The following is a 26469-nucleotide window of genomic DNA, read 5'->3' on the forward strand; positions in this document are numbered from 1 at the left end:
GTGAATTGTTCTTCTCTCTCTCCCCACCTCCACAGCATTCATTGCACAAGTGCTGGAATTCACTGTGGATGTCTTGCCCCAAACACTTTTGGGCACCTTTTTTAGGAATCACCTTTGGAGCTAGCAAACCAGCTGCAAGAAAAGCCAGTTTGTTGTAGGATTTAAGAGTTAAAAAGGACTGGAAAGATGATCTAGACCAGCCTCTGTCCTTTTTCTACATGAGGAAAGTGAGGTCCTGAGAGGTGGAATCTCTTGTCTGGGGCCTTGCAGATAATATATAAGAGAGCTAGAATTTGAACCCAAGTATTTGGATTCCAGATTGTTTTTCCACCATCTCACTCTAATCAGACTCTTCCGCCCTCATTCTGCTTCTCTTGCCTTCACTGTGGGGTGGGGTTGGTCAAATAAGGCCTGAAAAAATCAATCAACTGCAGGTAATGATGAGGTGAAAGCTGGCACAACAAGCTCCTGCTGCTTGAGTTCTATAAGTTGATAATTTTGTATGGCTCACAAATGATGTTAGAAATGTCCAATGACCCTGGGCAGAAAAAAGATTCCCTAGCCCTGGTCTATATCAAGAGGATTAGTGCGGTGGCCTGACAGGCAATAGATTGCTGGGATATCTGTAAATAATTCTTGTGATTTTTGCTTAGGATTATTCTTTGGGGAACCCTCAGCAAACATCCTTCCCAGGCTTATTGGGCTCCATGAGCCAATTCACATATAGGAAGCATTTTGAAAACTGTATTAACTAGTGGTTAGAATCATGAACAGGCATTTAATAAGCACCCAGCTGGGTATAAGGCACTGTGCTAAACAGAGAATAGAAAAACAAAAACCAAAAAAAAAAAAGCATTCCCTACTCATAAGAACCTTTTAGTATGTTGAAAAGTTGTAATCTGGACACAGATAAGTACATTTTATTGTTTTTCGATTGTGTCTGACTCTTCACCCTATTTAGGGTTTTCTTAGTAGTGATAGTGGAGAGGTTTGACATTTCCTTCTCCAGCTCATTTCACAGATGAGGAAACTGAGGCACACAGGTCACCCAGCTAGTAAGTGTCTGAGGCCAGGTTTGAACTCAGAAGATGAGTCTTCCTGCCCCCAGGCCTGGCCCTCTCTCTACTGACCTATATAGCATCCCTGAAGAGGAAGAAAATACTGATCATTGGGATTTATCATCTTTAAGGAGGTGGTACCAGAGCCGCTGCACCTGGAAGAAAGCAGGATTCTGAGAGATGGAGACATGGGGTCCTGGACAGGTGTGTGGGCACCTGAGTTGGATTGTGATTTTGCTGCTTCTTCTAAGTGTCAGCGCTTTGTGTCCCCTCCAGAGTTAATGCAGACTGAAGTGCATCATGTCCGAACCCTAAAAATAATGTTGAAAGTCTACTCCAAAGCACTGAAGGAAGAGATGCAGTTTAGTAGCAGAATCATCAACCGCATCTTCCCATGTGTGGATGACTTGTTGGAGATGCACGGGCAGTTTTTGCACCGCTTGAAGGAGCGACGCAGAGAATCCCTGGCAGAAGGCAGTGATCAGAATTATGTGATCCAGAAAATTGGAGACCTCTTGGTACAACAGGTGAGAACTCTAGAAATTGGGGAGGCTCAGTATAAAGTAGGCATCCCAGTATCTTTGAGTAGAGTGACTTGTGGTCTGAGACCACACAGCCCATTGGACATAACAGAGCCATTACGCGGCTGTTTTGGTCTCAGGCTTCTGGATAGGTTTGTTCTCCTCAGAGAAATTCATGTGAGGGGGGCTGAGAACTACCAGGGGTACAGGTGATTTGGGTCACTTGTAAAATGACAAGCAGAATCCAGAAAGAGCATTATGGGACTGAATGTGGATCATAACATATAATTTTCACCTTTTTTTAATTGCTGTTTGCTTTTTTTTCTTTCTCATTTTTTCTCATTTTTTTTTTCCTTTTTGATCTAAGTTTTCTTTTTATCATGATAGATATGGAAATATGTATAGAAGAATTGCACATGCTAAACCTATATTGGATTGTTTGCTGACTGGGGGAGGAAGAGAAATTTGGAACACAAGATTTTGAAGGGGTTGATGTTGAAAACTTATCTTTGCATGTATTTTGAAAATAAAAAGCTTTTTTTTTTTAAGGAAAAGTAAAGTGAAAAAAGTTTTAATCTGAAAGAAATAAAATGACTAGCATAAACTTCTGAGCAGAGCAGCAAATCTCTTGATCCTAGAATTCATTCTTGAATCAGTTTCTAAACTGTTATTTTGTACTCTTGATAAGAAGAATGTTTATTACAGCAATCCTCATTACATATTTTCTGAATTTTAAAAATGTGTTATCACTCTGGCTTAAGGGTTATCAAATTATTAACTTCTGCAGCTTGTTAAAGCCCTTGGCTTAGTATATTGTAAATCTGAGCATTGTGCCTCCAAGTTTCTTTCTCTCTCTCTCTCTCTCTTTTTAAGAGGAGAAACTGAAAACATAAGTAAACAGGACAGTCTGAAGCCTGAAGAAATGAATTCAGATAGATTCTGGTGGTTGCAAACAGACTTTCCATGATTGTTTTCTGTGTCTTCTATATTAGTTTTCAGGTGAAAATGGAGAAAGAATGAAAGAAAAATATGGTATCTTCTGTTGTGGTCACAATGAAGCTGTCAGTCACTATAAAGAACTGCTTCAGCAAAACAAGAAATTCCAAAATATGATTAAGGTAAAAAGAAGTAAGACCCTTCTAGCTGTAAGAACTGGAAGCCCTTCTATGTTCCCTGACGCTTTTGTTCTTGAGCAGGAGAAGCATAAATGGTTTACAAGGAGGATTTATTTTTAAAAGTACAACAATCTAGTTTAGTCTAGAAGGAAGCAAACTGAATTGGAAAGGAAAGGGGAGAACACCTGGAGGACATGTGCCCTGTCTGATAAGCTGTGCTGGACGCTGTCTCATGCTTAGAGAACCAGAACAATGTCCAAGAGAAAAATTTTGACCAAATTGGGGGAGGGGTAAGCTAATGTGCAACATTGTCATATGGGTTGTCCAGAACCAGAGGTCAAGGCCACATTCTCAGCTGTTTTTTGAATTGGTGACTTTGGAGTTCTGCCAGCTTTTTTTTTTTTTTTTTTTGAAACAATTTCAAGCTTTGGAAGCATAAAAGGATAACTGACACTATGCTCAGAAGAATAAAACTTGTTCTCTCTCCCTCCCAGTGGCAAGGATGGGCTAGTTTCCAACCTGGCTTAGTTACTACTCCTTTGTCCTGCCTAAGAGGTGTACTGTCCCTTCTCTCCTCCCTCCCCTCTCCCCTCCCCCTTGGCTTTTACAAATTGAAAATTATATTTCCAAAGGCACAGGCAACCTGGTATCCAAGGCCAGGTATTTCTGATCAGAAAATGGAGACATAAAAAGCAGATTGATTTGTTAATTGGTCTGGGTAGAGGACTGCAATCTAGTTGGTCAAGAGTTAATATGTGTAAGCTTTGGTTTTTTCTTCCCATAGAAAATTGGCAACTTCTCCATTGTTAGACGGCTTGGTGTTCAGGAGTGCATCCTTCTCGTTACTCAGCGTATTACCAAGTACCCTGTGCTGGTCGAGCGCATTATTCAGAATACTGAAGGTACTTAAGTCTTTCTCTATGGTCATCAAAGTACTGCTTGATAAATAAAATACTGTGGATCATTTAACTTTTGTCTCACATACTGTCTTCCTGTTATCCAAATATGATCCTCTTTTTGCCCTTGAGTTGTATACTTGTAAATTCCATACAGGATTCCCCCTCCCCCCCAAGACTTGATCCATGAAGAGTATTTTGGGGTCACTTTAGCTGCACTTATTTTGATGCATTAAAAATGAGAATCTTTACATTGGCACAAAAAGTAGTTTTGTTTTGGGGAGCCATATGAGATTTTAAAATTTGATCGAGAATCCCTGGGTTGCTGTACTTATAGCAGCTGGGGGTAAGACCATCCATTTCTTGTGTTTACTGAGCTTTAAAAAAAAAAAAAAAAAAAAAAAAAAAAGCAACTAATTCTGCTGTCCATGGTAGCTGGTACTGAAGATTATGAAGACTTGAACCAGGCTCTAGGACTCATAAAAGACATCATCATGCAAGTTGATGCCAAAGTGAATGAATGTGAGAAGGGGCAACGCCTCAAAGAGATTGTTGGCAAGATGGACCTCAAGTCCTCCGGCAAGCTCAAAAATGGGCTGACCTTCCGGAAAGAGGATATGCTCCACAGGCAGCTCTATGTCGATGGAATGCTTTGCTGGAAAACTGCATCAGGGCGTCTGAAAGGTAAGCCTCTCCACAAGAGAAAGGAGGTGGAAGGGGGGGTGCCTTTGGTTTGTCATAGAAAGCTATATTATGACCAGCTATGCACCTAGGAACAAAGCACTTGGGTACAAAGAAAGGCAACTACGAGTTTGACTGCTTATATAAGCTAAGTTTGGAACATTATGGTTCAGAAAGATGATGTGAGATAACTGTACAAATCATTTCTTTCTCTGATTTGCTATTCTATTTGGGAATATATTTAGGCTACTTATAGTATGTTCCATTCTTTTGTGAGTGCTTCATGGGCTCTCTTCCATGAAAATACATTATTCTGAGAGACTCGTGCTTTGCAGTCGAGAAAATAACATCAACCCATGTCATGTCAATCCCATGACACTTTTTTGTCCACAAAAGATCAGGGCAAGAAGCAAGGCTGTCTTAAAAAGCTGACATTCTTCAGGTTTCCATAACAAGCCTACCTTCAAGCCAGCTCCTTTCCTTCCAGTGTCCGCAACTTGGAGTCCCTGTATTCTTGGTGTTACTGTAGTGAATCTTTATAGATGTGCTCCTTTCAGGGCACGTTATCTATTGTGCAGAAATTTTTCTTGTCAAATTTGTACAAAAATGTCACAAAAATGACATTTTCATGTCAAAGATTATAATGGGTCTTTTCTTTGTTTCAAGACTGTATAGCATATTCATTAGCTTATTGCTGGGTTTACTTGTGATTGAAATGGGAAAGCACCCCACTTCCTTTTTCTCAAATACAAAAATCAAGGAAGGTTAGGAATTTATCTTCCTCAGGCCAAGGGTTTTAGATTCTGGAGAATATAATTATGGCACTTAAAAGTCTGTCTCCATACTATGTGAACAGACTTAGGAGATTTCTGGGACCCAGAGATCATTTCATTCAGTTCCTTCAATTACAGTCCTAATGACGTAAAATGACTTGTCTGGGATGATATGGGCAGAAAGTGGCATTGAGGACCAGGCCTCTCTGACTCAGATCCTTCTCAGTCATCTACTGATAGCATTTGATGTTTTCATTCTTCTTTCTTGATAGATGTTCTTGCTGTCCTACTGACTGATGTGCTTCTGCTGCTACAAGAAAAGGACCAGAAATATGTCTTTGCATCTGTGGTAGGTACTTTGTGTACTCCTCCCTATAAGTGACACTTTGGCCAGGCCTTCCTTGACAGAGCCTGGCATTAGGGTCCTGGGCTGCTGCCTATGTGCAGACATGTGTGCACACAAGGGTATCAAGGCATCTATGCTGCTCGTGTTTGAGTGAACTTGCCAGGAGTTGGCCAGGAGGTGAAGGATGTGAGGCTCTGAACTTTTTTTAAAGGATAGGTTTGAGAAAGAAGAGAGAAGGCATAAATATCTGAGAGGGGAATAGTAGTGGTTAATAACTTTGAGCTATACTAACAGACAAATTATTAGTGTCCAGAGCAGCGAGTCCTGATAAGGACTTCAGAAGGGTGAGAAGAATGTTAGAAAGAATAAAGAGCGGGCCCTTGGACAGACTGACCCACTGAGCTTGTGCAGAGTGAAAGCCTAGCATGCTGATGTACATTAAGGAGGTCTGTTGTGGGAAGGAATAACTTTGTTTCTGCCTTTTATGGTTGCCATATTTTGTATGCACTCACCTATGGTTCCAAGATAGAAAATGGAAGTTTGACAATTATTGATGGCAACTTTTGTCTGGAAACTTCTGGGGCACTCCTGGCTTAATCTGATAAAGCTCCTCTCATTTGTATTCAGGACAGCACAGAGAGCAGGTCTGTTTTTAAAGCAAAGATCTTTGCTTGGTGCTGTTTGTTAGCAATGGGGCCTACATAGGGACTCAAATTGTTCCAGAAGCCATTTTTCCCAGGTTTAATCCATTTCCTATCAGTGCTAATCAGTGAGATTGAAGATGAATTGATTAGTGTAGTATTGTGTAATAAATTGTATATAGGATTACCATATACACATTGAGAAAATTGCATTTGCTTTTGAATTTTATTTTTATTTTGATATATATACATATTTTTAATAGTATTTTTCCTGTTAGATTTTTATACTATTTTTGAGTTTCAAATTTTGTTTGTACCCTCCTCTCTCCTGAAAATGATAGGTAATTATTGTACATGTATAATCATGTACATTGTTCCATATTAGTCACAGTTGTGAAAAGATCAAAAGGAGAATAAAAAAACATGAAAACTAAGTGGGGGGGAAATGCAAATTACAAAGTAATATGTATTTTTGTAAATATTCATCAAATTTGCTTGGATTGTCAGATTTATTGACACATAACTGCAAAATATTTCCTAATTAAGGCTTTAATTTCTTCATTGATGGTAATTTTAATTACTTTTTACGTTTGATACTGAATATTTGGTTTTCTTTATTTTAATCAAATTAACCAGTGGTTTAGCTTATTGATTTTTTTTTTCCATAAAACCATCCCCTAAATTTATTGATTAGCTGAAGTTTTTTTTACTCTATCAGTCTTATTAATTTCTCCTTTAATTTTTCAGGATTTCTAATTTGGTACTCAATTGAAGATTTTTTTTTTCTGCTAGTTTTTTTTAGTGGCATTCCCAATGTTTCAATCTGTTCTTTTTCTATTTTGTTGATGTAATAATTTAGAGAAATGCATTTTCCCCTAAGTACTACTTTGGCTGCATCCCATAAATTTTGATGTATTGTTGAAGTGCATTTTAAAAAACTTCACTCAGCAAATGAGGCAAGTGACACAGTTCAATATTAATGCAGAGGTAAAAATAGAAAACAAAGTGAAGTTTCAATGAGTTCAGGAGTTTAGTACCTTTAAAATGTGAAGAGTTTTGTTAACTGCAAAAGGAATCGGCCCTTCTTTTTTCAGTATTTTTGTTTACTGCATTTTTCCATTTCACGAGCATGGAGAATGCATAGCCTCAGATATTGATCCTGGAATCCTGTTTCATGAACTCTCTTATTAGTAGCATGTTAATTCGGGGGCCTGATTGGGAGGAGGGGGATTAGACCAACTATTTCACCCTGGAAAACAGTACACTACATTCTGCCTTTAATCTGTGGCCATGGTAACCAAGAACCAACTTGATGTTGGAAGATCAGGAGAGCTTTCTTCGAGCAGTTTTAAGGAACTACAAATCCAAATGGAATTGCTGTAGGACACTTAACTGTTGGACTTCCAGGTGCAAGGCCCATCTTTATTTTGGATTCCATTTAGTGACTGCTTGGCTCAGTAGAATTACTTGCTGGTTGGTACTGTCCTTCTGAATGGCACTGAAAGGCCCAGCTGCTTGCTTTACTGTGCAGATTGGGGGTGGGGGTGGGGGTGGGGGTGGGAGAGATAGGGGTAGATTTTGGTGCTCTCTGACAAAGCAGGTGCCTATTACTTTTCTCAGAGATTCAGAAGGATTCCCTACATCGGGATTTGCATCAGCTTCTATCTGTAGGCTATTCTAACCATATACTGAGTTGTCTGTGATAGGAACCTATCCTTTCCACACCATCACATCTAAAGAGACTCTTCCAGTGGAGCCCAGCCCCAGGGTAGAGCTTAGAGAGTTGGCTCCTTCACCAGTCTTGCCCACAGCATCCTGGGGTGGACCTGCCACTCTCTGGGAGTGGAAGGGACCCTCGGTCTTGGTCTAAGCCTCATCTCGGAATGGCACCAGAAACACAGATGAGGGAGTGTGATATGGCAGTAACCCCAAAGGCCGTCGGGGCCATCCCATCATGCTGACTGCAGGGCGAGGTCACATAGTCAATAGGGAAATAGAATAAAACAGATTTTGGCCATGTCTGGAACTGAGAGCTAGACGAGACTTCCCTTTGAATGAGGGAAGAAAGAGAGAACCAGAAGGGGAACACGTGTGGTCCTGTAGGCAGGAAGTATTAGAACTGATGTTTGAACCTGGAGCCTTTGGCTCTGGACTTGATGTCCACTGAAGCTGAATTGGTGATGCCAGCAAGAAGTTAATTTCCACAAAATTTTATTAAATGCCTTCTTTGGGCACTTTCAGGATGGAAGGGCTAGGGAGAGTTGCGGGGATGGTGGCGCTTGAGCTGGGAGATGGAAGTATGTGGAGAACCTGAACCAAGATGAGAAGTAGATCAATAAGGAGAAAGGGGATGGATGAGTATAAGACATGAAGTAAAGTTGGTGGCCAGTTCTGGCAGCTTGTTGAAAATAGGGGGCGAAAATGAAAAGCCGAGTATATACCAAGGATCTGAACCGTCATGATGGTAGACTCAGTAGTTCTCTTGACAAAAATTGGGCCCTCACTGCAATGAGGTGTCTCTGTACTTTCCCCAACTCACCCCCATCAGCTTTATTAGGCCTTTGCATCCCTCCTTAGACTTCCTTCCCAACCTCTCGGTTGAGGTATTTAGCTGAAAAATTTGAAGCCATTTACAGGGAACTTTTGTTTTTTTCCCCATTCCACATCTCACATCACTCAGATACCTTCTGCTACTATCTTCTTAATCTTTATTTTCACAGGAAGAGATGAAAAAGGGCAATGGAAATAGGCATTTCTATAAAGATCTGTCATGTGCTCTTGGTCCCATTTCATTTGAGGAAACTTAAGACAAATAAGTGACTTGTCCAGAATCACAAAGCAGTGTCTGAAGCCAAATTTGAATTCAGGTCTTCCTCCTCCAGGCTCAGTGTTCTATCCACTGTATTACCTAGCTAGTTGCTAGTTAAGTGACCTTTCTTGCTAGAGCAAACCTCTCTATTGTACAAGGGATCCCATTCCATTCTTTCTTTTTCAGACAATTATTTCCCCCACATAATTCTAACTCATCAGCCTCTCCCTTTCTGCTGGCTGCTTTGTCCGTATCTTCCCCATCCTCAAAATATACTCCCTTGATTCATCCATCCATTCCTGCTAATAAGGTTCAGGACAGAAGAATGGGAATGAATGGGAGGGAATGGAAGTAAGGACTTTTTTTATTAGCATATCACTAGGTATATTGAAATTCCTAAATGTGAGGACAAGAGTTGGAGTGACAGGAAGACGAAGACTGTCTTAGACACTGAACTCCTTAACAGGAGGATAAACTAGAGATTAGTAAGGGATGGCCACAAGGATCTAAACAGAGTATTGGGGATAGAGGGAATCAATCTCAGAGAAGAAAAGGTGGCTGCTAATGTCAGCAGAGCATGAGATGTTCAACTTAGTAAATTTAGTAAACATTTATTGAATTGAATTGAATCCAGTCCCTCAAAGTGGTTAGAGGGGATTGAGCAAAGGCTGGTGATGAGGTCCAGAGGAGTTGTGAGCACAGTTGCCTGATGGGAGGACTCTGGGGACAGGCTGGTGCCGGCAGCATCTGCTACAGATGAGCTTTTATGAAGACACTTTCCTCAGAAGGTCAGCTATGAAGGAGCAAGGAGATAGATGGTAGTTTGGGTACTGTGATTGGCCAAATGCAAATAACTAAAAACTGGGAAATATATCTTCTTTGTCTCATTCTTGCATTAGCCAGTGAAAATAGTGTCCCCATGGTGTTAAAAAACATTCATTGCTTTGCCATTACCTTTCCTGTACAAGCTTGCTGGCAGCATTTAATTCTGTGTATAATTGGTTTCTTATAACTTAGGTTGAAAATGCACAGGGGCACATTCCTTCCTCCTTTAAATAGGCTGCTGCTAAGGAGAGGAATACTCAGTTGGTGTGTGAGGAGGTGATGGCAAAAAAATAATAATAATACTAACACCTTCCTCTCCCCCATCTGGTTTTGTTTTTCAGGACTCAAAACCACCTGTTATTTCATTACAAAAGCTAATTGTGAGGGAGGTAGCAAATGAGGAAAAAGCAATGTTTCTGATCAGTGCCTCCCTGAAAGGCCCAGAAATGTATGAAATTTATACCTGCTCCAAAGAAGAGAGAAATTCATGGATGGACCAGATCCGCAGAGCTGTGGAGAGGTAAATAAAAACTTTGGAAGGATTTTCTTTCCCATTTGTACATTTACATTCAGGGTAAATATTTTACCTTCATGATCAAAAGAAAGTTAACTTTCTTCTAGTTCTTAGTAGCACTACATAGAGATTATTTAATAAAAACTAAACCACTGATGTGGGTTCTGTAAGGAGGGAGTATGGAGAGTTAATTCTCTTGTGGTAGATTCTAGATTTCCATATTCCAGACAGAACAAGTTGTTTGCACACTTCTTATCTGCTTTTACTTGGGGGCCCTTCAGTCCTGTTATGTACAACCTGGCTTTTAGCTAGCTTTGGATGGGCAGACCTACATTGTGCCCTAGAAAAACTTGGCTTCCTTGGAGGGTTTCTGAGTCCTGTTCCCTCTTTGCGGAATGCTTTTCCTTTTCTCTCTGCCAAAAGGTTTCCTAGGCTAATCTTGTCCAGATTTTCTCATTCCAGCAATCCATCAGTGTTGCATATGGTTGGGGCTAAGTGTCGATAGTCTGGAGCCTTCAGATAAATGTTGACTGACTTTCTTTCTGTTGTGTTCTTATATAGCCTGCCTATGTTGTCCCCTTCTTAAATTGTGAGTTCTCTGTTGTTACAGGTTGTGAACATGCTTTCCTTTTTGACTGATACACTCTGTGCAGATAATCTTCCCCAGATGTCGGCTCATTTATTTCTTCCAGCTCCTCCTGCCTTTTTTTTTTTTTTAAACTAGTGATAAACAAATTTTATTCAATTAAAAAATTCTTAGCGTCCCTCTCTGTCAGATGACTCAGAAGAGCAGTGTCTTTTTTTAAGAAACCAGAGAATGGTGCAGGAAAAGCACAAAGTCAGCTCACAGCAGTGTCCTCCCTTCTTCCCCCAGCTGCCCTGATAGGGAGGAGGAGCCATTCAGTGAGGCTGAAGAAAAAATGGCCGAAGCCCGAGCTGCCAGATTAAAAGAATTCCAAGGTAAACGGACCGGAAACAAATTCTGAACCTCCTAGGATGTGTAAATGTGTGTGTGTGTGTGTCTGTCTGTCTGTATGTATCTGTGTTTATTGTGTGTGTCTGTGTGTGAATTCTTGACCATGTCCTGGGAGAGCCGCCAGCAGCAGAAAACCCCTGGAGGGACGTGGGGCCAGGGCACAGAGGCTGGCAGGTCTGGTCCAGTTCCCCCAGCAGCTTGGGGTTTAGTTTCAGTTCAGAACATGAGGAAAGAGATAGACATGGTTGTTCCTCTCCCAGGGTCCTCAGACAGTTTGGTGGGAGTCAGGGAGAAGGAGGAAGGGTTCAGAGAAGCCAGGAATCAGAAAGGACCAGGTAGCTGTCACCAGTAGTGAAGCTGGGCCCATTACTTTGTAGCACCAAGTAAACTCGCCAGTGTCCTGGGGCTGTGAATGCGCCTCTCCAGTGAGCTGGGGAAGTAGTTCCTGCTCTAAGTGGAAGGGCCGCTATCTGCACAGTGAGGAGATCACATGGTGTTCTGGTGTGGAATGTCAGGGAGGATGCTGCATGTGGGTTGGACCCATGTGTCCTGACTCTGAGAGCCTTGCCACTAGGACAGCATAGCTAGTACAGCATGGTAGAAAGAACTAATTGTTTCATTGTCGTTTGAAGAGATTGTTTAGATTTTTGTACTCCTTAGGGACTGGGACCCTTGGCCCTTTAGGGAGACAACTTGGTGTAGTAAAAGTAGAGTGCCAAACTGGGCCTCAATCCAGCCTCAGAAATTTGTTACTTCACTTCTAAAACAAACATAATATTTGGCAAGCTTGAGCTCCGTACATGTGAGTGGTTCTCCCTGACCTAAATCACAAGTCGGCTCTTTAGGCGGCCAGCCTATGAGTTCAGTCATATGCTATTCTCAAAGATGAATCATTGACTGGCGCATGGGAAGTCAGTTAATAGAACTGGACACAAAGCTAGATTTTTGGAGTGTCCTAAAGATTTTAAAAACAGTAATGCTTTTTAATTAAGTATTCCAGCCTAGCCTCATGCTTGTGTCTGAAACATTCTCTTGTCAGAAAAACCTAGTCTAGCCTAGGTAACTTTAATGTTGACACTTACTCATTTTGGCCCCAGCACCAATGGCACTTGAGAGGTTTCTATTCTAAAAGTCATAAATTAACATAGAAGAGACTGACACATTTTTAATTTGACTCCCTTTTTTTTTTCCCCCTTTAGAACGTTTAAGCAAGAAAGATGAGCTGATTGCTCAAAGTCTCAGTGAGAAACAGCAGATTTATTTGGAAATGTTTGAGATTAACAGCTTTGAAGATCTTCCTCCCGGCTCCCAGTCCAGGTTCTTTTTCCGAGGAGGGGAACCCTCAGAGAACAGCCTGCAAGGCGAGATGATTCTGAAGTCGGCAGTATCTGAAGGTAGGTGGCACAAAACCCTTTCAGATGGTCACATGATGACCCCTTGTGACTAGGAAAATATTCCTTAGAAACACAGGACATAGTACTTGACAGGGAGTCATTGACCACCTAGTTCAAAGCCTTCATTATCCAGAAGGTCACAGCTGTGAGGTGGTAGTGCTAGATTGAGAATATTATAAATCTGACACACTGACTCATCCCACAAACGTGCACTTATTGCAACCATGTGAATGAGCCCCTTTTATCTGAGTTAAAAAGTGGAAGAGACCTGCCTTATCTGTCCTTTGGCAAGGGGGCTGGCCGTTGGGGATGCCTTCGCTTTTAGGTTCACTTGACAAAGTTATTTCTCCTTGATTATTCTCTCTGAATTCATATTTCAGAAAATGTAACTTGCTTGCATTGATAGATGGAATCTATGGCTAATTGGCACTGTGTTCATGGAGATATCCCTGGATCAGATTTCATTGTGGATTATTTTGCTTTGTCTCTTCCATGGTCACAGCCTGAACCTTGGCCTGCCACCTTGCCAGTGTGTGCTCTTAAGCATTGAGCAAGAGAGCTTGGCTTATTTCAGTGTAAATCTGTCAGCACTACTCTAAACACAGCTCAGGATATGGAATATCCTGGTGATAGTTAGTGGTCATCTTCAAAGGGAAACAAATTAGAGAGTACATGAGGTGACTCCTCCTTGCTGAGACATTGGCAGAATTAGCAGGGACGGGTTTCATCAGATGCCCAAATTAAAGTCCCTGCATCAGCGTGAGGTTGCAAGTTTCTTTCCTAATAGCTGACCACCTTGTTCTATGGCAGCAATAATTCTGTGCTCTCTCTTCCTTTCGCTAGTTGAGAATATGCTTCACCTGGTGCATGCACATATGTATAAACAGCTGAGAAATGACAGCGAAGACGGTGGGGCTGGGGATGATCTCTCATTGCCCAGGAGAGCAGAGACCTTCGGGGGCTTTGACAACAATACAAACCCAAACAAAAGTAAGCAGCTGGACGTGGTTGGGGGCAGGGGGGGAGAACTGGTCCACTCTAAAGATGATCCGGTATGCCCCTGGTCCTTACTCTGTCTGATCGTTAAACCGCATCCTTGAGAATACTCTACTCCCCAGAGTACATGGGCTTTTATCTTTTGGCTCCTTTGTTCTACTGGTGTTCTCCAAGCTTCCTGATCGGGCAAAGTGCTGCCACACTTTCAGACCCAGGAAAGCCCTTTCATGGTAACTTTTCCTCTTATGCACTTCCCAGGAGCTGTTTCCAAAAGGATTCTCAGATCCATCTCCAGTTGTCTTCTCCATTCTGTCCCTCCTTAGCCCATCTTGACGGGGCTCTTCTCAGTGTTAATGCCATTGTCTTGACTGACAGACGCTTCAGCCCCTGTGCCCTGTAAAAGTAAAAGCGGAAACTCCAAAAACTAAACTCACACTCTTGGCGTTCAGAATTCTGCTTAATCACTGGTTTTGTCCTGTGTGCTTATTGAGCCTGTCTTAGGAAGGACTCTTTTTCTGGTCTGTTTTTAAGATGCTAGCTTTAAGAAGAAGGCCTGCAATTGCGATGCCTGGCTTAAAGACCGGAGAATTCCTTTTGCCAGTTCGGACTCACAGCTTGGTGACCTTTCAGGAGACTCTGAAGAAGGATCACAGACAGTAGGTTTTTCTTCATTATAATTCTATGTTTTAAAATTGAGTTTATAATGATGGAGCATATAATCCTCATTCAGAGAAAGAACTAATTTTGTTTGAATATAGACTAAAGCGTAAGTCCAGCAACATGGGAATGGGGAGCATAGAGTATACAAACCACTGTGTCATCACCCTCACCTCCAACTCCCTCAAGACCAGCACATCACCTGGTGGGAGTGAAGGTATAACTAGTAATGGAAAGGGGACCAGGTCTCAATGAAAGCCTGCAATGGAAAGAGTGAGGAAGGAAAAGCTTTAAGATGAAAGCAAGCTTCTTAACTGAGGAGCAGATCCTGCAGAAAGTACAGGGAAGGAGTGGGACATTGGAAGAGATAGAAGTGAGGGATGAGGGAAAGGAAGGGAGTAAATAGGATTGGATAGGAGATTGAGTCTACTCAAGGGCCTCCCTCAAAGTCCGGCCTTGTGGCCAGTGATGATGAGTCTAGGAGACCTACCTACCAGTGCGACCTCAGACTTCGGCATTTTTAACCTCAAATTCCTTAGCAGCTAAGGCCAGGACTTTTTCAATTACCCTGTGCTTCTTAATTATAAATTTAAAATTATGTGATGTCATTTACTCTATAATCACTTAATGATATTAACTGTAAAATAAGATATTCTCTACTAAATATAATTATATATTATGTATAATGCTACATTTTTATTAACAATGTGATTATTTTCTATGTAATAGAAACTAATTTGTATCCTTCTGTGGTTCTTTCAGGCTGAGTTAACCCACATGGACTGGAACAACAGTGCACCAGCCACAATGGAATCTGAGGTGCTCCCCCTGAGCAAAGACCCTCTTTGCTTTCTCAGGCTCACTCTGTTGGGTTCAGCTCAGCCCAGTATTTACTGGGCTGCTTGACGTCCTTTCCTAATTCTGCAGTTGATTTTTTCCACCTTCACCACCCAGGGTCTCCCCCAGCCCTAGTGAAGCTGCTTTCTCAGAGGTCACGGCCATCTCACTGACAAAGAATGGCTTTTTCTCTTCCTAGCCACCTTGTCTTTTTTGTAGTCCCTACCTGGCTGCTTTTTGGTTAGGGTTAACCTGATTCCTGGTCTTTTTTCTGAGTTGTGGATGCGAATTTTCACACAAAAGCCTTTTTTTCTATGTTCTCTCCTTAAACAGTCTTTTTAAATCTCAGGACTTTAACTTCTAGCTCTGTGGCCATAATTTCTATACCTTTCTCATCTTGACCCTTCTTCTGAATTCCAACCTTCATTTCATCTCCTGACAGAAAACTGAGAAGTATTTTGGATGTAGCCAATGTGTACCTCTGCTTTGCTTTACTATGTTGTTTCTCAGTCATGTCCAACTCTTCTTGACCCCATTTGGGATTTTCTTGGCAAAGGTACTGGAGTGGTTTGCGATTTCCTTCTCCAGCTTATTTTATAGATGAGGAATCTGAGGCAGACAGGGTTAAGTGCCTTGCCCTTAGTAAGTGTCTAAGGCCAGATTTAAAGTTAGGAAGATGTCGCCTTAGAGGCTGCCCTTGCTTCATTATTCATGTTTGTCATAAGGTTTTTTCTTTTTGTAGAGAAGGAGAGTGAGTAGGAAAAAATAAATGTTAATTTAAAAGGGTTTTAAAACAATATTTTTTTTTCTAGCTCTATAAAGTAAAAATCTTGACATTTTGATATGGCACTGAATAAGTAGATTAATTTAGGTAGAATTGCCTTTTTTAAATATTAGCTCAGCCTACCCATGAGCACTTGATATTCTTCCATTTGTTTAAATCTAACTTTATTTGTGTGAAAAGTGTTTTTTAATTGTGTTTTTACAGTTGCTGGTTTTGTCTTGGCTGATAGACTCCCAAATATTTTATGCTATCTACAGTTACTTTAAATGGGATTTCTCTATTTCTTACAGCTGGACTTTGTCAGTAATATATAGAAATGCTGATGCTAATGAAGATTTATATCTTGCAACTTTGCTAAAATTGTTGTTTCTGGTAGTTTTTTAGTTGATTCTCTAGGATTCTCTAAATATATCATTTCATTTTCAAAGAGTAATAGGTTGTTTCTTTATTACCTACTTTAATTCCTTTCATTTCTTTTTCTTCTCTTATTGCTAAAGCTAACATTTCTTTTTTATTATCAGAGCTTTTTATTGACAAAACATATGCATGGGTAATTTTTCAACATTGATCCTTGCAGACACTTCTGTTCTAAATTTTCCCCTCCTTCCCTCCACCCCTTCCCCTAGATGGCAGGCAGCCCCATAGGTGTTAAAACATGTTAAAGTATATATTAAGTACAATATATGTATACATATTTATACAGTTACTTGTTGCACAAGAAAAATTGGATTTAGAAAGAAGGTAAAAATAACCTGGGAAGAAAAACAAAAATGCAAGCAAACAACAACAGAAAGAGTGCAGATGCTATGTTGTGGTCCACACTCATTTCCCCGTGTTCTTATGCTGGGTGTAGCTGCTTCTATTCATCACTGATCAATTGGAACTGATTTGGATCCTCTCATTGTTGAAGAGAGCCACTTCCATCAGAATTGATCATCATGTAGTATTATTGTTGAAGTATATAAATGATCTCCTGGTTCTGCTCATTTCACTTAGCATCAGTTCATGTAAGTCTCTCCAAGCCTCTCTGTATTCATCCTGTAAAGCTAACATTTCTAGTACAATATTGAATAATAGTGGTGATAGTGGGCAATCTGGTTTCATCCCTGATCTTACTGGGAACGCTTCTAAGCTGTTCCCCATTACCTATAATGCTTGCTGATGATTTTAGATAGACACTACTTATCAATTTTAAGAAAAACTCCATTTATTCCTATGCTCTCTCTAGTGTTGGTTTAAAAATTTCTTGTAAGATTTTTCTTCATCTACTAGGATGTTCTAAACCAAACTTAAATTTATTTCTCCCTCCTATCACCGTTTCTGTTAGATACGTCTGTTCACCCAGTTTCCCATTTTTTTGCCTTCTGATTTCATTGCCACAGCATGCTCGGCATCATCCCTGTGCTCCCACCCTAGTTAGTACAAGTCCTTATTATCAGCCACCTGAGCTACTACTTCCCATCTCCCCTTCATCTGTGCTACAGCCCAGCCTTTCTCCATATCCCAGAAGCATCTCCTTATGCCCAAATCTCATTACTCTGATAATGGCTGCACTCGGTTCCAGCTTTTGTGCCGAATAAGCAAAGCTTTCTATCCTGTAGCATCCACCATTCTCTCTTTCCAGCTTTGCTTTCTATTACTCTTTCTCACACTCTGCTTCCCCTTAAAACTGGACTTGAGTCTAAATATGAAAATATGCATAGTACTCTCCCAGGTGCCTCGAGTTCTTGTACCTGTAATGCTTGCCATCTTCATCTGGCCCATGTCAACTGCCACCTCTTTTATATACCTTCCCTGATCCCTTTGATCAGTGATGACTTCACCATATCACTAAGGGTACTTAGACTTTCATGGGGCAGTGGATGACTTATTTTTCTGCTAGACTTAGCTCCATTAGCTAAATTTTGTAGCGTCACCAACAGCTAGCAATAGTGACTTGATAAATGTTCATTGTTGTTTCTCCTCCCCTACTTAAATACAGATTCAAGCCAATGACGTTTTCTTCTAAAAACCTTTCTTTTCTTCTTTTTTCCGCAGCTTTTAAAGAGAATACACACACTATCAAAGCTGCTTTCCAATCTTCAGGTAAACATAGATATTTTAAAAAGGCATAATTAACTGCTTGTTTTTATATAACTTGTAATCTAAGAGAGGCCATAGTTTTCCATCGTTTTTTGGTGACAGAAACCCTATCTTGTTTAGCGGAGGCCCCTATGGTCCTGAGTCTCTCTAACAGTACTTTGTGCTGGGTCTTTCAGGCAGTGGTTGCTCAGCAGGACAGCTACATTGAAATGCAGAGGGCCACGATCCTTGACCGAGAAAAGCAATGTAGATTGCAGTCAACACGTGGAAACTTCCTGTTAGAACAAGAGAAACAGCGAAACTTTGAGAAGCAGAGAGAAGAACTGGCCAATGTACAGAAGCTTCAGAACCAACTCAAGCAGGAACAGCAACGCTGGGAGCGTGAGCGCAGCCGACAGCAGAAAGAACTGGAATACACTGAAGCCCGGCTGCAGGAGAGGGAGAGTGAGTCCCAGCAATTCAGGGAGCGGCTGACCCAGGACAAAGAAGAGCTGGACCGGCAGCGCGAGGCCTACCAGCATGACCTGGAGAGGCTCCGTGAGTCCCAGCGAGCTGTGGAGAAGGAAAAGGAGAGGCTTGAACTTCTGAAAAAATTAAAGAAGCAGAACACCTTGCCTGGCACAGTACTTCCCGAAGGGCTGGAGGTGAGGCACTCATGTTCTTTTAGAGGGTTTGGTTTTGAGAGGACTTGGGAAGAGGTAATTCTTCATACTATTCTTTGGCTGAATTTGAACTTTTTCTCATCAGGTACAGATAGAAATTTCTGGTTTTGACAATAGATCTGGTAGAAGGAAGTACTAAAACTGAATCTATTATGAAATTCAAAAAGGATAACTGAAAAATCATACTAAATGTATATTTAAAAAGGCCAATTGCACAACTTCAAGATAGACTAATTGCTATTTCCCATTGTTGACTCATTGATCTTTTGATGTAGGCTAGTTTTTAATTCCTTACCCTGTCATCCAGTGTGTCAGCCAATCCTTCCAGCTTTTTGTCATGTATATATATATCTGATGTGACTTTGTTCAAATTGTTGATAAAAATATTAAATAGCATATATCCTTGGGCCACACCACTGGAAACCACCTTCCAATAAAACTCTTTGGGCCTAGCCACTCAGCCAATTCCAAATCCATATACTTGTATCATCATTTACTTTGCTAAATGTCCAATCATACTGTAACTGCTACATTCCCTTGTTTTATCACTTTAATAACAGTGGGATACAAGGAAGTAGGTTGTTCTGCTCTAAGGGGAAACACTTGGCTGCCCACCTTTCTTTCAGGAGCAGAGCAAGCTTAGTGGGGATCTGCCACACTGCTTCTTTGTGACCACACTTTCCTTTTCTAAATGTATACTAACTGTCAAATTAATGTGATGTAGAATTTTATCATTGATTTTGTTGTTTGGCAGACTTTTTTTAACATGTTAAGGCCCTTTCTAGCTCAGGATCAGTATGGTTTCATGATTGAAAATCTGGCTTAAGAAAGAAGTTCTAAGTAATAAGAGATTTAGAAAATTAATCACAGTCTTAAAGTTTGTTAGTCAACAATTATTGAAGTGAACCAGAGCATAATCTGGATGTCCTGAAGAATCCTAGGGGAAAATTCTCTTATCCAAAATTTTGGAGTGTCTAGGCTCTGGAAGATAAGGAAGGGTACAAATCTTGATCCCTGCCCATTGTTCCATTTAGTACAGAAAAGAGGCCATATACTCTAGAAGCTGTACTACCAGGTATTAGATGGAGAGGTTAACTGCCACTTGGAAGAGCTGCAGGGCTTTGGGGTTCTGCCTCGAGGCAGCCTTCCCTGATGGGCTGGGGAGGCAGCGGGGATGGCCCTGATTGCTCAGGCTGAGTCAGCAGACTTTTCTCTTGTAGGGCCACACCCTTAGTACCTCCTCGAGTTTCAACGGCGAGGGCCTCGAGGGGGCCGTGCAGCTGGCCAAGCCCCTGGTGAGGACCAGCACCCTGCTGTGCGGCCCTGACTACGCGGAGCGCCCCGAGGTGGCTCGTCGGGACAGCACGGCCACGGAGGGCCGCCTGGTGAAGAGCGACGTGCCCATCCAGCTCCTGAGCGCCACCAACCAGATCCAGAAGCAAGCTGCCGTCCAGCAGCAGATCCCCACCAAGCTGGCCGTGCTCACAAAAGGGAGCAAGGAGAAGGGAGGGAAGAGCAAAGCCTCCCAGCGCTCTGACAGCTCCAGTGAGTGTTGGTTCCCCCTCAGTGCTCTCAGAATGTACAGAGCACAAAGCCCTTTGGACAGTCTGGGCAGCCAGGGGGGAGGGCGGTTGGGCTCCCTGTTGGTGACCCCAGCTAGTGACTAATGCCCTGTGACCACTTCCCTCACTGAACCTGAGGAGGCTCATTGGCCATTTTCCTGGGATAGAAGAGGAACCAGTCACTAGTGGGCAGGGAAGTAGCCTGGAGAGGAATTGAAAGTCATTGTGGTTGTTGAATATAGTTAATTGGGGAATTCGATCAGTAAAGATTGAAACAGGCTTATTCTTTAAAAGAAGAGCTTTGAAGAAAAAGGGAATCTTTTAACCTGGAACCCTCCTAGGTCACTCATTTAGAGACATCTCTTTTTTCTGTCTTGGTCACTGAGAAGGAGGGGGAGATATCTGTAAGAGTGGGAAGTCCTCAGATGAGTTAACCTAAGTCTCAGGCACTGAATCAGCTTTTACAGTTGTAAAAATAAAAACTAAAGCTATATTTGTCCCTGGGATTTAATTTAAGGTTGTGATCTCTGCCAGTGAGAGGCAAGACTAAAGCCACAATGTGGCTTTCACAATGTGAAAGCCTCTTCTTAGAATTCCTCCTTAGCTGTGCTACAGACAGGCCGGCTCGGGGGGCCGCCCTCTCTGTGGCCGCAGAGCCGAGTGACGCCTCGGCTCCCGGCCGCGGTCGCGCCCTAAGTGTGGCTGGGCAGCTGCAGCCCTTGTTTTGTGGTTCCCCGAGCAGACCCGGATTTAGTGAGTCCGGCTCACAGCCTGAGCTTCCCTCCCCTCAGGAGCCAGGCTTGAAGCTGTGGTGGAGGGGAGGGGTATCCTGCGGAGGAAGCCCAGCTCATACCTTCTTGTTCCTAAGGCTTTTATCTCGTTTGAGACACGCATAGGGTAGATTGTCAGGTACAGTTACTGCTGGGAGGGAGGAGAGTCATGGCGGGACCGTGTCCCACAGAAGTCAGTATTGAAAGACTACAACAGGCAAGCCAGGGGGAGCAGTGGGTAGAGCACCAGACCTGAAGTTGGGAGGACCCGAGTTCAAATGTGACCTCAGACACTTAACATGGCCAGGAACTTAGGTCTCAGACACTTAATACTTCCTGGCTGTGTGACCCTGGGCAAGTCACTTAAGCCTGATTGCTTGGGGGGGGGGAGGGAGGGGAAGAGACTACAACAGCCACCGGTAGGTTCCAGCACAGAACTCTAGACCAGGGAGCCTCTGTATGCTTTGTCTTACTTGCATGTGAATTTGCGATGGAGACAGATTCAGGAGGGGCTTCCAAGGTGGGGAAGTGACTCCTGACTTGGCCTGGTGGCATATGGCCACATGTGCTCCCTCTCTCCCATCTCGGCTTGGGTATTGGCAGAGTCATTGAAAGGGTTTCTGTCCAGAAACTGGTGTCTTCATGGAGCCCCGGCCATGGGAGGCCAGGGAGGGCAGAGATCATCTGAAAGAGCCCCTGCAAATCCCTCTCCTTTTTCCCCCCAGCCTCCTTTGACCTAAAACAGCAGCTGATGCTCAGCAAGTTTATGGGCAAAGACGAAAACACTATGAAAGCCCGCCAGGCCCCGGGTCCTGCCCTGACAGGCCAGAGCATCATTGTGCATCAGGGTAAGGCCTTGGCAGGGAGCGGCCGAGGGCTGATGAAGGTTTTCGGGGGGGGCTCCTGGGACAGAGGTGACTGCTGACTCGGGATCCGGTGTTTTTCAGAGTCGTGTGTCCCAGCAGACATCCAGACCTCAGAGATCTCTCCTCTGGGCTCAGGAAACATGTTCAGGCCGAGCAGCGCCCCGCACCTCTCGCCCCCGGCCCAGCCGCCCCTGCGGCCCGCTTCTGAAGACGACGCCAACAAGGAAGATGTTATCTTTTTCTGAACTGCTGTTGTGCAGGATGCACCTGGTGCCAATTCCCTTGGAGAAGGTTTCCATGGAGTCTCCAGGAAAACAGAGGGCCAGTGCTGATTGCCATCTCTTGTCTCTTCCAGAATGACATCCCCTTCAGATGGGCTCTTCAGATGGAGCTAGGTTTTCCTTCACATGGTCAGCGCCCTCCTGGGGACTCCAAGGGGTCATTGAGACAATGTGGGCACCCGCTTGTCTCTTTTTCAGGCATAACCACTATGGACTCAAACATGGCCTGGGTGTCTCAATTCCAAATCTATGGATATGTTGCCATCTACCATAATATGCTCTTTTTGGTGAATTTGCAGTGATTCCCTGATAAAGTTTTTAATATCTTTTTAGAAAAAAGTTTTAATTGGAAGTTGAACTATAAATGAACTAAGGAGCTATTCTAAATAATAGGACCCCGTTTGGGTAAGAGAGAAATCTATTTTCAATCTGGTTTTACAGAGCTGTGGCCGTTAGATGTAGTTTGAGAAAGCAGTTAGGTCCTGGGGTTCTCGGCCTGTGTGTGAGCTGGCAGGCGGACTTGGAATACAGGAGGCCAAGTAATAGTTTTAAGGCCCAGAGGCCAACTTAGGAAATGTGTCCATTCTGGGGGAGGTGGTGCTAGCAGCCCACCTTGGCTGTCCAGACTGGCCATCAGTGCTGTCCATCTTCAGAAAAGGAGCCTTAAGCTCATCTCCGCTTCTGAGGCTTTGCTGGGTGTGGTGCAGATTCCCAAAGCAAATTATTTGTTGGTTCATAGTGAACCTAAGATTGGGATATTTTCCTGATCATTGATGAAGATGCTAAATCTAAAAAAAGTTATTAGCAAGGTTGAGAGTGCAATAGGTTACCGTCTTCGATAATCCTTCTGTAACGTAGTCCAGGTTGTTACAGCGGGCGCCCTGCCAGCGGAGGCATTTATTATCATGCAGGTGGCTGTCGAGGTCCTGATGTCTCCACAGATGAGCATGGAGACACATGTAACAAAATGGAGTTCTCATTGGCAAACCGTTGTATTATTACTTTGGAATCTCCTCTTTCTGAATTTGATATGGTGAAGAAAATGAACTTGGCTGTTCAGACAGAAGTATCTTTATGTGACTTTATGGCAGCTTTGTGCCCAATCCTTGTGGGGGCTTCTTATTATCACGGACCCCACGGTAGGGGAAAGTGCTTCTGCAGATGAATGCCTGGGGGTTTACCTGAGGCGGAGCTTGATGTTGTCGGGGGATCTGTAGAAACTGCAGGCCCTCAGCAGGTGGCATAAGGCAACCTGGGGAAACCAAACTATCGGGCCATGAAGCTGCTTCTTAGCAACAGCAACTTCCTCTTTGTGTGCCCCATTCCCTGCCATTGCCCCCTGGAGAAGCAGAATGTTGGGTTGTATACCGGGCTAGTCACCCTCAGGAAGTGACCCGGTGTGGCTCTGAAAGGGGGACAAATGCTTTTTTTTTTTTTTTTTTTTAGGTATTAGTCTTAGAATATTGTCATTAAAAATTAATATTTAGTAATAGCTAAACAAAGCAGCAGAAACTGAAGAAACATTTTGTGTTGATTCTCAGTGGTTAAGGAGCATGTAACCAATACATACTCTCATCTGTCTAAAAGAGCTGGCAAATGATTTGAAGTTTCCTGTAGAGAGAATCACCTGGGTGGTTGGGTGCCAGGAAAGTGTTAGTGGCTAGCACAAAACAGAAGCTATTGGGAAAGGTGATTTACAGTAAAGTGTTGTTGGTGTGAAGTTTTCTCCTCTCTCCTCCCTTCAGTTTGGGGGTAGTTTTGTAGTTTATAACTGGAAGTGACCAGAGACACATTAGCTCAATAACCTCACCAGTGAGGAAACTGCAGCCAACATTGGGAGGAAATAGCAGAGGCTAGATTTGAATCAAGTCTTTCTCTAAATTAATCCCAGCCCAGTGTCATGGAAATGAAGTTGTTTGCCTATGGTTCTTTTGGACACCTGGGGGGAAAATAACTTTAAAATCCAATGTTAGGGGGGTGGTTAAACATCATTTCTGTCTGCTTCCATCTATAGCCATATCACAGCTTTGGCTCAAACTCTGGACTTGCAGATGCCTCCTTGGAGGGTTCTGGTGTGGGACTTATTGGGCTGATGGCCGGCTGTTCCAAGTTTGGGGGGTTTGGACTGTAACCTGTCATACCCAGGGAAGAATCCCAACTCATTTCCCCAAACCTCCAATTTAAGGACAACTGAAGAGTTTAAGCACTGTAATCATCAGCCCACAATAAAAGTTATAGGCCCTATCGCAGGAACTCAATTCATCTCTGGAATAGGTATGTTTCCAGCAAGTCCACAGTCTGCAGGCCACGTAAAAGTCTCCTGTCTCCTTATTATCAACCCATACTCACAGGGAAATCCAGCCCCAAACACACATGCACATGGGTTCCACAATAGATTTGTCAGTGGAGCTGGGAGAGATTTTTTAGTTCTTTGAATCAAAATCGGATTCAGTAGTTCAGTTGTTCAAAGCCAGACAGGCAAGACAATAGGAAAGGAAGTTGCTTCCAAAAGGGGCTCCTTCCAGGGCCTATGCGGGGACCTCTGTCTCCTTACTACAAGGGGGACGTGGCCAGGTGCCTGCTTTCCAAGTCCTGTCCTGATTGAGAGGTTCTGCCATTGATGCTGCATCTAGGCCCAGTGGAAGGTGGGGAGAGAATGGGCCAGAGAAAGGAGAGCTCGAGCTCTTGGTGCCAGAGTGAGGTAGTCTGTCTTTCTTAAAGCGTCCTGTGATCGGAGTCCCTTTTGTAGTCCCTTTTGTTCCCTGTGGTTCTGTGGACATGTCTTCCATCCCCCATCCCCCCACATAAAGACTGATGGCCCTTGTCTTGCTGCATCCGCCAGCATGGCACCTGGTGAAGAGATCTTCCCACAGCACACCTGAGCTTTACTTGAGTGGGCAGGACAGGCCAGGTTCTGCTTTTGCTAAAACTTTTCCCATATGAACTTGCAGAAGGGACCAAAAGCAGAAACCTTCCTTCTCACCTTCACTCTAATAAGGGAAACCTTTCTGGCACTTGGAACATTGTTTGCTGTCAGCCCAGAAACGAGTCCCTAACACTTGGGACCTTGTGTCTCCCTATCTCCTCTCTCCCCACCCCCATCCTCTCCTTGAAGGAACGATTATACAATCATGAGTCAGCATTGATTTCAGTTTCTGTTATGGTGGTAGGTCCTGCCCAGCAAGCAAAGTTCTGAGAGAAAAACTGTTTTTACCATTTTTAAAAACCCTTTCCATCAGTGATTCTCGTTGCCCTTTGAAATACATGTACTACACATTAAATTTCATTGTGCCATGTTTATAATCAGTGTTTTATATTTTTGTACTGAAGTATCGGAGCACTTTAGAAATGTTTACTTTAAATTTGTTTGATTTTGGAAGGAAAATGACTTGTCTGTAATTCTATTGCTGCGCTCACGTAATAATTCTTTACTGAGCTGTGATAGTTTGATGCTGTTTAGTTTTAGTTCTAGTCCAGTGACTTTGTGATCTCGTGAATAATCATGATAGGAGGTTCAGGGGATTTCAATCCAAACCTCCAAGAGGATTGTCTTCTTCCCTGAAGTTGAGGAGATTTCTCAGTTCTGCTAGAAGGCACGGTTGTAAATAGTCATGTCCCTGCCAATGGTATCCCCATCACTTCTTGTTAGTATCTAATTTTATTTGTAAAATTGATGGATAAGCACATGTTAATACATCTGTTGACTCGTGCACTTCGTTAATTGTATTGTGATCTTAGGTTCACTTCCTGGTTTGTTGTTTTGTTTTGGGGTTTTTGTGGTTTTTTTGGTTTTGTTTGTTTTTTTTTTAATAATTTTTTTATGCTGGCTCTCGACAGCACGATTTCAGAACAACCTTGGAACCCAAGTACTGATTTCTAGCAATAAAAAAATTACTAAAATAAGCTCTGTGTCTCAAGTTAAATTGTGTCTGAGTATCAGTTTCATATTGCTCTGAAAGACTAGCTTTGCCAAGGGATGGTTGGTCTTGTGGTCTCAACTGGATTTAGCTGGGTAGAGAGCTGACTGCTCACTCTCATGGTGCTGTGTGCTGCCTCCAGCTTGTCCATCCTCCATTCCCTCCCTGTCTGGAGGGGGATGCATTTATGATCAGTGTAGTTTTCTTTTGAGAGGCTATTTTAAGGTAGAATGCTGCACCTCCGAACTTGGACAAACTTATTTCAGCTTTAGGCTTTTTTTTTTTAATTTGGTTGGTTTTAATTTTTTCTCCTTTTCGATTAACAAAAAATTCTTTCATCTACACACACCCCAGGGGGGAAAAAAAAACTTAAGAAAGCAGGCAAAACAAATTTCCACCTTGAGCCTCATTCTGTGTTATGGGTGTGTCTATGACCTGTGTCGGGAGGTGAGCAGCAGACTTCTTCAGTTCTCTGAAAACACTTGATTGTTGTATTGATTAGAGTT

At 42.7% G+C, this 26469-nt stretch overlaps 1 protein-coding gene across 1 annotated transcript in view; it reads left to right on the top strand.

Annotated features, from left to right (window-relative positions):
* LOC100929463 (rho guanine nucleotide exchange factor 18) overlaps nt 1-25949 on the top strand; it is a 32435-nt gene extending 6486 nt beyond the window's left edge. The window contains exons 4-19 of the mRNA XM_023496935.2: nt 1335-1585; nt 2572-2697; nt 3479-3596; nt 4026-4274; nt 5317-5393; nt 10007-10185; nt 11054-11139; nt 12355-12549; nt 13393-13539; nt 14077-14201; nt 14965-15021; nt 17861-17908; nt 18082-18549; nt 19788-20112; nt 21625-21747; nt 21847-25949. Coding sequence (XP_023352703.2) covers nt 1335-1585; nt 2572-2697; nt 3479-3596; nt 4026-4274; nt 5317-5393; nt 10007-10185; nt 11054-11139; nt 12355-12549; nt 13393-13539; nt 14077-14201; nt 14965-15021; nt 17861-17908; nt 18082-18549; nt 19788-20112; nt 21625-21747; nt 21847-22010 — 2738 coding nt within the window. The 3' untranslated portion in view covers nt 22011-25949. The remainder of the gene's footprint in view (nt 1-1334; nt 1586-2571; nt 2698-3478; nt 3597-4025; nt 4275-5316; nt 5394-10006; nt 10186-11053; nt 11140-12354; nt 12550-13392; nt 13540-14076; nt 14202-14964; nt 15022-17860; nt 17909-18081; nt 18550-19787; nt 20113-21624; nt 21748-21846) is intronic.
* Nucleotides 25950-26469: the final 520 nt, after the last annotated feature.

Source organism: Sarcophilus harrisii, chromosome 1 (genome assembly GCF_902635505.1).
Source record: "Sarcophilus harrisii chromosome 1, mSarHar1.11, whole genome shotgun sequence".
NCBI classification, from domain to species: Eukaryota; Metazoa; Chordata; class Mammalia; order Dasyuromorphia; family Dasyuridae; genus Sarcophilus; species Sarcophilus harrisii.